Genomic DNA, 15,236 nt, shown 5'->3' on the forward strand with positions numbered 1-15,236 from the left:
TTCTTGCCCAAGATAACAACCTCGGTCGTGTCACCGTTGAGCTTGAGCAGATGGTGGTGCATCCAAGCAGCAACGCGTGACAGGCCATATTTCAAGGCAGAGACCTCATGGCCCTCACTGCTGGAGAGAGAGAACACAATCTGAGTGTCGTCGGCATACGAATAGATTGTCAAACCGGCGTCCTCCACGATGGTAGCAAGGGGTCTGATATAGATGTTAAACAGCAAAGGGCTGAGAATCGACCCCTGGGGGACGCCGTATGCCGATGAATAGACAGCAGATTCAGCTTCTGTCGAAAACCCCTGAAAGGTGCGCCCACCTAAAAAGGAGGCAATCCAGGCCAGAGCAGATCCAGCAACACCAAGGGAGCGGAGAGAGTCAAGAAGAACGGAATGAGACACGGTATCGAACGCTGCACTCAAATCCAAAAGGATGAGTGCAAAGGTCTCCCCCGCGATCGATACCGTGCCGAAGCCTCTCCGTTACCCCGAGGAGTGAGGATTCATTGGAATAATGAGCGCGAAACCCGGATTGGGACGGATGAAGATATCCCACGTTCTTGACAAACAAGTTAAGCTGGGTGTTCACATGTCGTTCCAAAATTTTAGAACATGCAGGCAGCAGGGATATGGGCCTAAAATTGGCTAAGTTAGTGATGTCCGCGCCGGTCTTTTTCAACAAGGGAACGACCATGGCATGCTTCCACTCCTGTGCCACAATAGACTATGTAAGAGATGTATTCAGAAGTCTCATTAGGACTCTCCGTGGCTCGAGGTCCAACAGTTTTAGGATTTTCATAGGCACAGGGTCCCGAGGGGAGCCTGACCTAATACTGTTCAGGCACGATAAAAAGGTGATGTCATCAAACAAAAGCCAGTCGTTGATGAGCGTTGAACGGAGGGGAAGAGGACTGCTAGAGATAGATAGAGTGAGGGCGATAGATAGACAGAGTGAGGGCGATAGATAGACAGAGTGAGGGCGATAGATAGAGTGAGGGCGATAGATAGAGTGAGGGCGATAGATAGACAGAGTGAGGGCGATAGATAGACAGAGTGAGGGCGATAGATAGACAGAGTGAGGGCGATAGATAGATAGAGTGAGGGCGATAGATAGATAGAGTGAGGGCGATAGATAGATAGAGTGAGGGCGATAGATAGATAGAGTGAGGGCGATAGATAGATAGAGTGAGGGCGATAGATAGATAGAGTGAGGGCGATAGATAGATAGAGTGAGGGCGATAGATAGAGTGAGGGCGATCGATAGATAGAGTGAGGGCGATAGATAGACAGAGTGAGGGCGATCGATAGAGTGAGGGCGATCGATAGAGTGAGGGCGATCGATAGAGTGAGGGCGATCGATAGAGTGAGGGCGATCGATAGAGTGAGGGCGATCGATAGAGTGAGGGCGATCGATAGAGTGAGGGCGATCGATAGAGTGAGGGCGATCGATAGAGTGAGGGCGATAGATAGAGTGAGGGCGATAGATAGAGTGAGGGCGATAGATAGAGTGAGGGCGATAGATAGAGTGAGGGCGATAGATAGAGTGAGGGCGATAGATAGAGTGAGGGCGATAGATAGAGTGAGGGCGATAGATAGAGTGAGGGCGATAGATAGAGTGAGGGCGACAGATAGAGTGAGGGCGACAGATAGAGTGAGGGTGATAGATAGAGTGAGGGCGATAGATAGATGTGTGTGGTTGTATGCATGTGCGTGCATGGTTGTATGTATGTGAGTGTGCGGTAACAGAAGGATGTATGTGGAAGAGAGCAGCAGATCAGCATATTATAAGAGAACAGGGAGTTCAAGAAGGATGCATGTTGAAGAGATCAGCAGTTCAGCACAGGAGAAGAGAACAAGGAGTTAGAGATGTAGGCGGTGGAAGGGAACAGCAGATCAGAACGGGAGAAGAGAACAGGGTTTTGGAGAAGGGGGCGGGGTGGAAGAGAGCAGCAGATCAGGATGGGAGAACAGAACAGGGAGTTAAAGAAGGAGGCGGTGGAAGAGAGCAGCAGATGCGCACAGGAGAAGAGAAGAGAACAGGGAGTTAGAGAAGTAGGCGGTGGAAGGGAACAGCAGATCAGCATGGGAGAAGAGAACAGGGTTTTGGAGAGGGGGGCGGGGAAGAAGAGAGCAGCAGATCAGCACAGGAGAAGAGAACATGGAGTTAAAGAAGGAGGCGGTGTGGAAGAGAGCAGCAGATCAGCACTGGAGAAGAGAACATGGAGTTAAAGGAGGAGGCGGGGTGGAAGAGAGCAGCAGATCAGCACAGGAGAAGAGAACATGGGAGGTAAATAAGGAGGTGGGTGGAAAAGAGGAGCAGATCAGCACATGAGAAGAGAACAGGGAGTTAAGTAAGGAAGCGGGTGGAAGAGAACAGCAGTTTAGCACAGGAGAAGAGAAAAGGGAGTTAGAGAAGGAGGCTGGTGAAAGAGAACAGCATATCAGCACAGGAGAAGAGAACAGGGAGTTAGAGAAGAAGGCGGATGGAAGATAGCTTAAAGATTATCACAGGAGAAGAGAACGTAGAGTTAAAGAAGGATGCGGGTGGAAGAGTGCAGCAGAACAGCACAGGAGAAGAGAACAGGGAGTTAAAGAAGGAGGTGGGGTGGAAGAGTGCAGCAGATCAGCACAGGAGAAGAGAACAGGTAGTTAAAGAAGGAGGCGGGTGGAAGAGAACAGCAGATCGGCACAGGAGAAGAGAAGAGAACAGGGAGTTAGAGAAGTAGGTGATGTGGAAAAGAGCAGCAGATCAGCACAGCAAAAGAGAACAGGGAGTTAGAGAATTAGGCGGTGTAATACAGCAGTAGATTAGTATGGGAGAATAGAAGAGAACAGGGAGTTAGAGAAGGGGGTGGGGTGAAAGAGAACAGCAGTTTAGCACAGGAGAAGAGAAAAGGGAGTTAGAGAAGGAGGCGGGTGAAAGAGAACAGCAGATCAGCACAGGAGAAGAGAAAAGGAAGTTAAAGAAGGATGCGATGTGGAAGAGAGCAGCAGATCAGTGAGATTTGGGGTGGATTTGAAGGGTGGATTTGGAGGGTGGAGTGGGAAGGTGGATTTTGAGTTGTAGGGTGGAGTTGGAGGGTGTAGGGTGGAGTTGGAGTTGGAGGGTGGAGTTGGAGTTGGAGGGTGGAGTTGGGTCGTTTTGGAGGGTGGAGTTGGAGGGTGCATTAGGAGGGTGGAGTTGTAGGGTGGTGTTGGACGGTGGTTTTGGAGTTGGAGGGTGGATTTGGATCGAGTGATGGGCGGATAGAGCGGATCGAGCGGTTGGTGGATCGAGCAGTGGGCGGATCAAGTGGTGGCGGATCAAGTGGTTGCCGATCAAGTGGTTGCCGATCAAGTGGTGGCCGATCAAGTGGTGGCGCTAGAGTGGGCGCGCTAGAGTGGTGGCCGATCAAGTGGTGGCGCTAGAGTGGTGGCGCTAGAGTGGTGGCGCTAGAGTGTGTGCGCTAGAGTGGTGGTGCATAGAGTGGTGGTGCATAGAGTGGTGGTGCATAGAGTGGTGGATAGGGTGGTAGAAGGCTGTACTGTGTGAGAGAGAGAGTGTGTGTGTGTGTGAGAGAAAGAGTGTGTGTGAGAGAGTGTGTGTGTGTGTGTGAGAGAGAGAGTGTGTGTGTGTGTGTGTGTGTGTGTGTGTGTGTGTGTGTGTGTGTGTGTGTGTGTGTGTGTGTGTGTGTGTGTGTGTGTGTGTGTGTGTGTGTGTGTGTGTAAGAGAGTGTGTGTGTGAGAGAGAAAGAGTGTGTGTGTGTGAGAAAGAGTGTGTGTGTGTGTGTGTGTGAGAGAGAGAGAGAGTGTGTGGGAGTGTGAGTGTGTGTGAGAGAGAGTGTGTGTGAGAGGGAAAGAGTGTGTGTGTGTGCGTGTGAGAGAGAGTGTGTGTGTGAGAGTGTGAGAGTGTGTGTGAGAGAGTGTGTGTGAGAGAGTGTGTGAGAGAGTGTGTGTGAGAGAGTGTGTGTGAGAGAGTGTGTGTGAGAGAGTGTGAGAGTGAGAGTGTGAGAGAGTGAGAGTGTGAGAGTGAGAGAGAGTGTGAGAGTGAGAGAGAGTGAGAGAGAGTGAGAGAGAGTGAGAGAGAGTGCGAGAGAGTGTGTGTGAGTGAGAGCGTGTGAGAGAGCGTGTGTGAGAGAGCGTGTGTGAGAGCGTGTGTGAGAGAGCGTGTGTGAGAGAGCGTGTGTGAGAGAGCGTGTGTGAGAGAGCGTGTGTGAGAGAGCGTGTGTGAGAGAGCGTGTGTGAGAGAGCGTGTGTGAGAGAGCGTGTGTGAGAGAGCGTGTGTGAGAGAGCGTGTGTGAGAGAGCGTGTGTGAGAGAGCGTGTGTGAGAGAGTGTGTGTGAGAGAGAGAGAGAGAGAGAGTGTGAGAGAGAGAGCGTGAGAGAGAGTGTGTGAGAGTGTGTGAGAGTGTGTGAGAGAGTGTGTGAGAGAGAGAGTGTGAGAGAGTGTGAGAGAGAGAGTGTGTGAGAGAGTGTGTGAGAGAGTGAGTGGGTGAGAGAGTGTGTGAGGAGTAGAACTGGGGTACGATGTTGGGCACTGGTTGAAGCCAACGAGACCTAAAAAAACTTTATAAACTCTTAACATGAAGATAAACAAAATACTATTAGGTTTCATGAACACAACCCACTTTAAATAATTCTGCGGCACTCGAGGTCCTAGGATTAAATCAAAGTCATGTTATAATCCCAGTAAACTTAAAATTTGACATCATGAGGATTGCCATCATTACACAGGGAGGTAAAATAAAAAGGATGCATTGAATAACGTGATCGCCTGGAATGAGGAAACTGAGAATATTTGACATATTTATTTCCTTATAAGAAAGGGTGCACGGATTGTTCATTTTAGCCGTATTTGAACAATAAATACTTTATTTAGGTGAAGTAAATGGAGGACAAAGAACGAACTGTGACTCTTGAAGTGCATTTCATTAGTGTGCACTGTGATCTTTTTGAGAGAAATATTTTGTCAAAAGTCTGTGATACTTTTAGCTGGAGGATGGTGACCGTAAACACTGGAATGTCGACAGAATTAGGCTTTACTAATTGGGTCTTTGGAGCGTGCGACTTTAAAAGCATTCAAACATAACGCAGGCGTATTTTGCTGAGTAAAAAGTAGATGCGATGTTTGAGAATCAGTGCGCTCGAAACACAGCAGTCAATATGAGTCCATCTTACATAGACTAACACGCAGGGTATGAGCTGGCTATTGAAGTAAGACATAGAATTGGGTTAAAGTTTTAGCTTTCAGGGCTTATCGCATTATTTTGACACCTCCAGTGAGCGTGGTTGAGGGCATCTAGCTCTACACTTATCATGCATCTGCTCCATGTGCAGGGCTTCAATTGAGAAGCAGCTTTATTTCACAAGTCTGCTTGTGAGACCATGTTTCTTAAAATCAGTGACAGTTTTAAGTCAGAATACCTGGCGGCAACACCGAGAAAGAATAGACGGGATGCAGATTAAAGACAAGCCTCAGAGTTTAAACAGTTTCCTTTGCGGAGCGCCGCGCTTCAAGAGCTTGGTGTGGGGTCGGGGGAGCGAGCGAGTGGGGAAACTGAGAATATTTGACATATTTATTTCCTTATAGGAAAGGGTGCACGGATTGTTCCTATTAGCCGTTTTTGAACAAGAAATACTTGATTTAGGTGCTTGAAGCAAATGGAGGACAAAAAACTAACTGTGACTCTCGAGGTGCATTTCATTAGTGCACACTGTGATCTTTTTGAGAGAAATTTTTTGTCAAAAGTCTGTGATACTTTTAGCTGGAGGACGGTGATCGTAAACACTGGAATGTCGACAGAAATAGGCTTTACTAATTGCATCTTTGGAGCGTGTGACTTTAAAAGCATTCAAACATACTGTGCCATCTCAAAGTGAAAGTGGCATCAGATCTAACAGCCTGCTCGAACCTGCTACCACAACGCTGTTTTGCGCGATGCGAACTATGTATATAAATAGTAAATGGGGCATGACAACATAAAAACCGGTATTTGAAATAATGTACGCCACAGCTTAATGAAGGGAAAGGAAAATAACATGACTCTTGGAAAGTAAACACGGCATGGACACGCTACGTATAAAAATTGTAAATGCAACCTGAGAACATAAACAAGCTCTTGGCATTGCTGTGGGGGGGTGGAGCAGGGCAGTGAGCGAGTGGGAGGGAGCGAGCATATGGCGAGCGGCGGGAGAGCAGAGCGCGTGAAAACTATCACTTCAGAGCAGCGCATTGCTTTGAAGTCTCATAGCGGGGGAGCAGATTGGGAGCCATTCCATTGAAGTCTGGTGCTGCGAGGCTTGTGGGTTTGACGTGGACGCGCTTCTCACAAGACTAGGTCACATGAACTGCATGTAATCTGTTCGGAATCCGCTTGGTCAAAGAGTTTGTTTCAACTACTATAGATCTCGACATCAGAGGTCGAGACCAAAAAATCTTTATGTTTAGGCAACAGAGCCAATACGATCAGGTAAGTACATTTTGCAAGAGCAATACTTTACGTTTTCAGAAGTCAACACTTTAGCTACAGTAGCTGTAATATTATCCTATGGGAGGAAAAACAAAAGTACAGCATTCAGGTAGAGTATAGCGACTTACAAGACCAATCTCCTGGACTTAAGGAGAGTACGGGGCAAGGTCCAAGGTAGCACCAGCAGGTCACCTCCAGCGACATTAGGGCAACCAGGTGCAGTGGTGCAATACAACGTTGGGCGTCCAATGTTAGTTTATGGAATTGCTATTCGGGGAAAAAGGCTGCAGGCTTTGACTGGGAGGCCAGTCGAGCTGAACCAACAGAAGGAGCAGGCCTCACGCTGCTCGGGGACTCCTTTGGTCCTTTTTTCCATTGCTGATGGGTGCAGAGGTGTCCTTAGTTGTTGGGTGTTTGTCACCAGCAGCAGTTGAGGGGGCCTGCAAACAGAGGCAGCAGGTAGCTTAGAGAAATCCACAGCGTGGAAATCCAAGGTGGACTTTGAGTCTGGAGGGTCTGGGGACCAGGTTGACACAGTTTGCCGATTCCGGCTCGGGCTAGGCTGCTTGGGTGCAGTAGTGCTTTCTCAAGTCCGGTTTTCGCGGTCTTGGAGCCTCACAGCTCAGTCTTTGGTACCTGCAAGATGCATGGGAGCAGCGTCGCTGTTTAACTGGAGTTCCTGGTTCTTGGGCGAGGTGCAGGCAGTTATCCCAGCTTTGGAGACACAGCAGCTACAGGACAAGACCTCTTTGGCACAATTGTCGAAGTCAGTAGACAGGCAGGGTTGACGCCAAGTCAGTTGCTGGGGCTACTAGAGACTCTTCACGTCCGTCTTCTTTGTTAAGGTCGGCAGGATCTGATTTCCAGGTGTGAGGGTCTCCCCTAAAAACTGAATTTAGGGGCATTAGGGGGTTGCAGGGTAGTAGTGAATAGTTTCTTACCTGTCGGTGTAGTTTTGCAGCTTGAAGATCTTTCTGGATTCACTATGCTGTGCATTATTCCGCGATCTGGTGGTTGGGTCCGGATTCGTAGTCTTTTTTGTAGCCCAGGTGGGCGTGGGCGTCGACGACCCACCATTTGGTGCACCTTCGTGACGTCGGCACGCTTCCTGCGGAAGCTCCCACCCTTGGGCGCCATCTTCGGATTCTTTTTTTCTCTGTCTCTGTGGTGAATCCATGGCTATGTGTATTAAACTTTCCTTCAACGTAAACTTCTTCATGTATATTGTCTTGTTAAACGTTCCTATCTTACTCTATGTCCTTCCACCTTCTCCAGCCTTATCTTTCTGGCGGAGGTGGGTGGGTTCGCTAGTGAATCGAGAAAGATCTTCAAACTGCAAAACTACACCGACAGGTAAGAAACTATTCGTTTTGCAGCGTGAATCTTTCTGGATTCACTATGCTGTGCATAGATTTCGTAGCGGTTTTGTCACTCATGTGGCGGCTGGGTGGAAGATGAGCGTTGGTTGTTAAAGATATGTTGAAGCACTCTTTGGCCCACTTGTGCTTCCTTGTTCATCTGCACATCTACGCAATAGTGTTTAGTAAAAGTGTGCACTGAAGCCCATGTTGCCGCCAGGCATATGTCTTGGATGGGCGTGTTTGCCAGGAAGGCGATCGTTGCCCCTTTCTTTCTGGTTGAGTGGGCTTGTGGCCCCTCAGTGAGCTCCTCTCCAGCTTGCTTGTGGCAGAGTTGTATTGTCTTGGCAATCCATCTTGCTATGGTGTTCTTAGTCACTGGTCTACCCAGGAAACTCCTTTCGAAGGACACAAAGAATTGTTTCGTCTTCCTGTGTTCTTTCGTCCTTTCTATATAGTGCATTACTGCCCGCCTTGCGTCCAGAGTGTGGAGCGCCCTCTCCGCGCTTGACGTGGGCTTCTGGAAGAAGCTAGGTATCTGGATACTCTGGTTCATGTGGAATTTAGACACTACCTTGGGCATGAAATGCGGGTCTGTCCTCATCACGACCCTGTCACTGTGTATTTGTATGTACGGTTCTTGCAGCGTCAAAGCTTGTAGCTCGCTTACTCTGCGTAGCGATGTTATTGCTACTAGAAAGGCTGTCTTCATTGTCAGCATTTGTAGTGATGCTTTATGGATGGGTTCAAACGGTGGCTTCATGAGTTCTGTCAGTACCACGTTTAAGTTCCATGCCGGCGGCGGCATCCTCTTGGGTGGCGCTATTCTCTTTGCTCCTTCCAAGAACCTTTTAACTACTCTGGAAGTGAAGAAACTTCTCCCTGTTTCTCCTCTTGTGTATGCCACAATCGCTGCCAGGTGAACCCTAAGCGAGGACGAGCTTAGTTTAGCTTTGATCAGGTGCGTGAGGTATCTAAGTACTGTAGACTCTCTCGTCAGTTTTCTCTGCAGGTTCTTCCTATGGCACCACTGTGTGAACCTCTTCCATTTTTCCCCATAGCACTTCCGCGTGCTGGGTCTCCTGGCTTCTCTCAGCACCCGAAGTGTGCTCTCTGGTAGTTTTAGATGTGCAAACTCTAAGTCCTCAGGAGCCACGCTGACAGGCTGAGGCTTTCTGGTTCTGGGTGTAGAACTTGTCCCCCTTCCATGGAGAGAAGATCTCTTCTTTTTGGGAACTTGTGTGCTTTGCCCTGCGACATCTCCATAATCTGAGAGTACCATGTCTACCTCGCCCATTGGGGAGCCACCAGGATGAGAGTCATGTTGCTCGTCCTGCACTTGTTCAGGACTCTGGGGATCAGTGGCGTCGGTGGAAAAGTGTAGGCAAATTTCTTTGACCAGCTTATCCATAGGGCATTCCCATGGGACATCGGTTCCTGTTCCCTCAATGCAAAGTGTTGGCATTTTGCATTCTGGCGTGTTGCAAACAGGTCTATTGTTGGTGTGCCCCACCTCCTGAACAGTTTCTCTGTCTCTTGGCTGTTCAGCTCCCATTCGTGGGACACCAACGCTTGCCTGCTGAGCCAATCCGCCTCCACATTGTCCTTCCCTGGCAGGTGTATGGCAAGCAGGTCTATCCTGAGTGGGATCGCCCATCTCCATATTTCTTGAGCCAAGCTCGACAGGGGGAATGACTGAGTCCCCCCTTGCTTGTTGATGTAAAACATTGTTGTGGTTTTGTCTGTCTGTATCATCACCCTTTTGTTGTAAAGGTGTTTTTGGAAGGCCTTGAGGGCCAGCAACACTGTTTTCAGTTCCAGGTAGGTGATGTGCTTGACTGCATCTCCTGGGCTCCACAGACCCCTCACTCTGAGCCTGTTCATGTGTGGACCCCATCCTTTCTGGGATGAGTCTGTGGTGATGGTCACAGTTGGGTCCGGTGGCGTTAGAGGTTTCCCCATCGTTATATTCTCCTTCGCCACCATTTAATCTCCTCCTGCACATTGTGCGTAACAACCACTAGATCTCCCCAACTCCCTTCTGCTTGTGACCATTGCTGTTGCAGCCACTCCTGTAGTGGTCTCATCTTTAGACGAACATTGGGGACCAGGTGGATGCATGACGCCATCATCCCCAAGATCTTGCTCACCGTCCTCACTGTCAGAACTTGCCCCCTCTGGTAGTGACGTTTCTCCCTCAGCAGGCTGAGTGTTCTCTTCTCGCTGGGTGTTACTCTGCATTCGACCGTGTTGATCAGGGCCCCCAGGAAGATTTTCACTTGTTCTGGGTCCATGGAGCACTTTCTCCAGTGGATGGAGAAGCCCAGGTTCGTGAGCGTTCTTGTGACTTGTTCTGCGTGAACTTTGCACCTCGTGTAAGAGCTTGCTTTCACGAGCCAGTCGTCCAGTTAGGGGTACACATGTATACCCTCCCTTCGTAGGTGTGCGGCCACCGCCGCGAGGCATTTGGTAAAGACCCTTGGCGCTGACTTGAGTCCGAAAGCCAGGGTTGTGAACCGGTAGTGGTCTTCGTTCACCTTGAATCTTAACATGTGTTTGTGTTTCCTGTTCATGGGGATGTGCAGGTATGCGTCTTTTAGGTCTATGGTGGACAAGTAGTCCCCGGCCCTTATTTGTGGGATGACCTCTTGCAGTGAAGTCATCTTGAACTTTTGAGTTTTTACGTAGGTGTTCAGGAACCGTAGGTCCAGGATGGGTCTTAAGCTTTCGTCCACCTTTGGTACTAGGAAGTAGTTTGAGTACACCCCCTTGTTCCGTTCTCTGTGCGGGACTGGTTCTATGGCCTCTTTGAGGAGCAGTTCTTGAGTTTCCGCTTGGAGCAACTGCAGTTCTTTGCCCTTGTGACTCCTTCTCTTTGGCTTTCTGCTTGGTGGATATCTTTCCAACTCTATGCAGTATCCGTGCTGTATAATGTTTAGTATCCACTTGTCTGTGGTTATTTTTCTCCACTCGTGTAGAAAAAATCTCAACCTTCCCCCTACTGGTGTTGTGTGTTCTCTTGAGTCGTGTCCGTGTGAGCCTCTCCTTAGCTGTTGGTGCTCTCCCCCCGGAGGCTTTGGGTGGGTGAGCGCCTCCTTCCTCATGGAGTCACTTTTGGGGGGGGTTGATCACCACCTCTCCGTCTCTGGCCCCGTCCGTTTCCTCTCCCTCGAAAGGACTGGCCCCTATTCTGGGAGTTCCAATTCTGCCTCTGTTGACCCTGGTGCCATTGGTTGTCACTCTGTTGGTGCGACTGTTGCGAATGTGATTGCTGGTTTCCACCTCTACCATTTGGTCTCCTTGTGGGGGTGCCTCTCCGCATCCCCCTGAATTGTAGGGCTCCCATCGATTTGGCTGTCTCATTGTCTTTCTTCAGCTGAGCCAGTTTGTCATCCACTGATGCTCCGAACAGCGTCTCCCCGTTGAAGGGGGTGTTCAGGATGTTGTTCTGCACTTCTGCCTTGAAGCCTGATATTCTGAGCCAGGCCTGCCTTCTCTCAGTGATACCTATGGCCATCAGCCTGCTTGATGTTTCTGCCCCATCTAGGGCTGTCTTCAGGCATGCGTTCGCTATGTCCTTTCCCCCCTCCACGAGGTGGGCTGCCCTCTGCCTGTACTCCTCAGGCATGTGTTTCAGCAACTGGCTCATCTCATCCCAGTGCTGATATTGGTGTCTATTCAGGAGTGCATTGGAGTTCGCCATCCTCCAATGCATAGCAGCATTTCTTTCTATTTTTCTTCCAGTGAGGTCCATCCTCCTGCTTTCCTTATCAGGTGGTGGCCCAGATGTGGTTGGCACGCTGGCCCTTCTCCTGGCCGTTGCCGCGATTATAGAATCAGCTGCCACGGTGCCCTGGATATAAGGGGGCTCCTCGGAGGAGAACTTGTATTTCTTCTCCGTCCTCGGGGTCACTGACCTGCATGTAGCCGGTTCCTTGAAGGCTTCAGTCTCTTGGGCCATGACGCTCTTCAGCATGGGCAGGAAACTGCTTTTCGTCTGTGAGGGGAGCAAAGTTTCTAGCAGGAAGTCTGCCTTTGTCTGTTCCTCCTCCAACTTCACATTGTAGACTGTTGTAGCCTTCTTGACGACCTCATAGTAAGCCCCGATGTCGTCTGGCGGCGAAGGCCTCGAAGGGTATGTCTATACAGGTTCCTCGGGGTTATCGGCCTCGAGATCCTGCCATTCTTCCTCTAGCGACGCCGAGGATTCTGAGTAGTCGCTCTCGCGGAGGTAATCTCCTTCCGAGCGGTAGAAGTCCTCCTCTTCTCCCTCATCTGTGGGGTTTGGAGTTTTCTGCGGATCCTCGGCCTCGAAATCCTCCTGCACCTCTACCTCTTCGGCGGCCGCAGCGGTCTTCGAGGGAATCAAGTAGTTCTTCATTTTCTCGTCGAAGTCTCTCTTCCTCTGGAGCATACTCTCCATTTCGGCCTCGAGCCTTCTTCTCTTTTTCTCCATCTCTGCCGCATGCTCGACGTCGAGCTTTTTGGCTGGTCTTTTCGACTGTACCTTCGACGTCGAGGCCATTCTGAGCGTCTTCTCGCTCGAGGGTCCCTTCTCGAGGGTCTGCTTCGACGACCTTTGCTTTTCGCTGGTCTTTGCCATCTGGGAGTCCTTTTCGAAGGATCCACTGGGCCTTTCGGAGGATGCAGCTTCGGACGTCGAAACTTTCGTCGCCGGCGCTCCTTTCGAGGACTTAGCCTCTGTTTTTCGGGGTTCTCCCTCAGGCTTTCTAGGCTCTGTCTGGGTTTTCGGGGTCATAGACTCTCCTACCTCTTTTGAAGGTCTCACATCGGTCTCTGCGACCGTGAAGTCATCTGGTCCCTCGGCGATGTTCTCCTCTTCGTCGGAGGAGGCACCCAGCTGGTAGAGGGTCGGCGTGGTCCCTTTCCCTTGCATCGTGTGGTGGGCCACCCTCTGTCTCTCTCGAACTCTCAAAGTCTTCGGCGTGAAGATTGAACAGGCGTTGCAATCCTCGCTGGAGTGGTCGATCGGCAGGCAGAGGTTGCAGACCGGATGCTGGTCCTTCTGCGCGTACTTGTGGTGGCAATTACGGCAGAACTTGAATGGAGTGTTGTCCATGTGCTCGCTCAGGGGGCCCCCTGCGCGCGCTTTCTCCTTGGCCGTCGAATATCACGAGGTTTTCTCCTCTTTCTTCGTTCTGGCTCTAGGAGGTCTTCTTCTCCGACTTTCCTTGGTCCTTTTCCCTCAAAAACTTGGTGTATTTCCTTCTTTTCTCCTGAAACTTCTCCGGAGCTTCATGCGACGATCCAGACCCAACGGCGGAAAAAAGAATCTGAAGATGGCGCCCAAGGGTGGGAGCTTCCGCAGGAAGCGTGCCGACGTCACGAAGGTGCACCAAATGGTGGGACGTCGACGCCCACCTGGGCTACAAAAAAAGAAGGAAAAAAAAGAGAAAAAAAGACAACGAATCCGGACCCAACCACCAGATCGCGGAATAATGCACAGCATAGTGAATCCAGAAAGATTGACGCTGCAAAACCAATGGTTACCTACGGCTGGGGTCACTACACCCCCTATAGGACCACTTCCTGTAGGAAGTGTGCACAAACATGCTCTAGAGTTCCTAAATTTACCATCACCAAGATGGCTAACTTTGAAAATTTCCCTCCACTTCAGGTAGCCCGCCTTAGGGTTGGTAGTAGCCTGAGAATGAACACGCCTATCTGGCTAGCTAATTCTCCTGCCTGTTCAAGTGCGAAAGGGCTCTGAACAAAGGAGGTCAGCTTCTTCTCCTGCAGGGAAGCCAGATTTCCATACCAAAGGGGGTCAGCTCTTTGAAGCTCCCCTGCCTTGGATTGCTAATCTGCAGGTCATCCAGGTGAGTAAGTGTAAACACCCTCTGCCAGAGCAGGCTTTGTTTCTAACCTCCTGAGAGCAAAGGCCCTCATCCTTGGGGTCAGAAAAGCGTCTCTGGAGGCAGGCTGGTGAAAAACAGTCAGTCGGCACACCAGTAGCTGGAAGGTATTCAGGGGCACCTCTAGGGTGACATATGTGTGCATGTATTATTAGATCCAACACCGGCACCAGTGTGGGTTTTATTAATACGAGATGTTTGATACCAAACATCCCTATTTTTACTGAAGTTACCATGTAGCTGGGGTACTCTTTTTCACCAGTGTCAAATAAATGTACTTCATATGGCTTCCCAGTTCATTTGAACTGGCAGCAATAGAGCTGACCAGCACAGGGCCATATCTGCGCCGGCAGATATGTCCTCACATGTAGTATGGTGCATCCTGCCTTAGGGCTGTAAGGTTTGCTGTTGGGGTGACTTACCTATACTGCATGCAGTGTCTGTGGGCATGACAATCAGGGATGTGTGCCATGTCGTGTTTTCACTTTTGTCTGCACCAAGACATGCAGCCTGCAGTAGCAGTCTGTATGTGTTTGCGGAGGGGTCCTTTAGGGTGGCACAATTTGTCCTGCTGCCTTTAAGAACTCTTTTTAGCCTCCTTGCCCAAGGAACCAGAGGAACCATTTACTAGAGACTCACAGGGGGTGCTAAAGATATTGCTGATTGGGGGCATAACTGCAGTTTGGGAAAGAGTACTGGCTCTGGAAACCTGGTTAGCAGGAACCCAGTGAACCTCCAGTCGAAATCACATCAAATGCCAGGCAAAAGGGTAGGGGTGACCATGTCAAAAAGGGCACTTTCCTACAGGTAAGGGAAAAAGAAATGCAAGAGTAAATAGTTCATTTCAAGTTCTAAATAGGCCACAGTCCTGCAAACATGTGACAGGCTTAGTTCCCATCAAAACAATAGAATTAGGAGTCATAAAACAATGTTTTAGAAGCCATTTGGTCCTTTCTTAAAAGCAATGAAGCAATGTTATCACGCACATGCTGCTGCACAGAAGAATTACATGCAACAGACAGATACTTATCAGAGCACAAATAGGACACACTTCTGCTTACTTGTCATCAGAAGACTCCTGCTCAAACTTCATCCCTTCGGAAAGACTTCCTTTGAATTTATCCTCTTTGTCTCTTCCTCTACTACGCCTGCGTCCACGGCCACCTCGTGACCTCGACCTTCGCCTTGCCCGAGATCTACTTCTCCGAAGTCGGTCCCTGGCGACAAAGATAGAAATGGCTTACATATTTAAAATACATTTTGAAACTATGAACTGAAGACTAAATACAATAATTGGGCTAAAAATATACTTTGAAAAAATACATAATTTAATGAGCCAGAGCTATTAATGACAAAGCTACAATATGGATAAGCGATGTCGATTTGGGTAACTAGTCATTTAGAGTAGATTATAAATGGTAAATCAGTAATGTTCCAGTAATACTAATAAAGACAATAGAGCCACTGAACACAGATCCTATGGGAAAACTGGTTGCCTAGACTTTTATGTTTTCGGACAGCACTGTATTGTACACCACTGTTAGTTTAAAGTATG

At 49.4% G+C, this 15,236-nt stretch overlaps 1 protein-coding gene across 4 annotated transcripts in view; it reads right to left on the reverse strand.

The window, feature by feature from the left end:
* The window catches only part of PRP4K (pre-mRNA processing factor kinase PRP4K), a 390,098-nt gene that overhangs the window by 277,462 nt on the left and 97,400 nt on the right, over nucleotides 1-15,236 (reverse strand). For all 4 annotated transcript variants that reach the window (XR_015309884.1, XR_015309883.1, XR_015309882.1 and 1 more), the window contains exon 4: nucleotides 14,743-14,898. Coding sequence is in view for 1 of the 4 variants with exons in the window: in XM_086965045.1 (XP_086821171.1) it covers nucleotides 14,743-14,898 (156 nt within the window). In the remaining 3 variants the exon portion in view is untranslated. The remainder of the gene's footprint in view (nucleotides 1-14,742; nucleotides 14,899-15,236) is intronic.

Source organism: Lissotriton vulgaris, chromosome 4_1 (genome assembly GCF_964263255.1).
Source record: "Lissotriton vulgaris chromosome 4_1, aLisVul1.2, whole genome shotgun sequence".
Lineage (NCBI taxonomy): Eukaryota > Metazoa > Chordata > Amphibia > Caudata > Salamandridae > Lissotriton > Lissotriton vulgaris.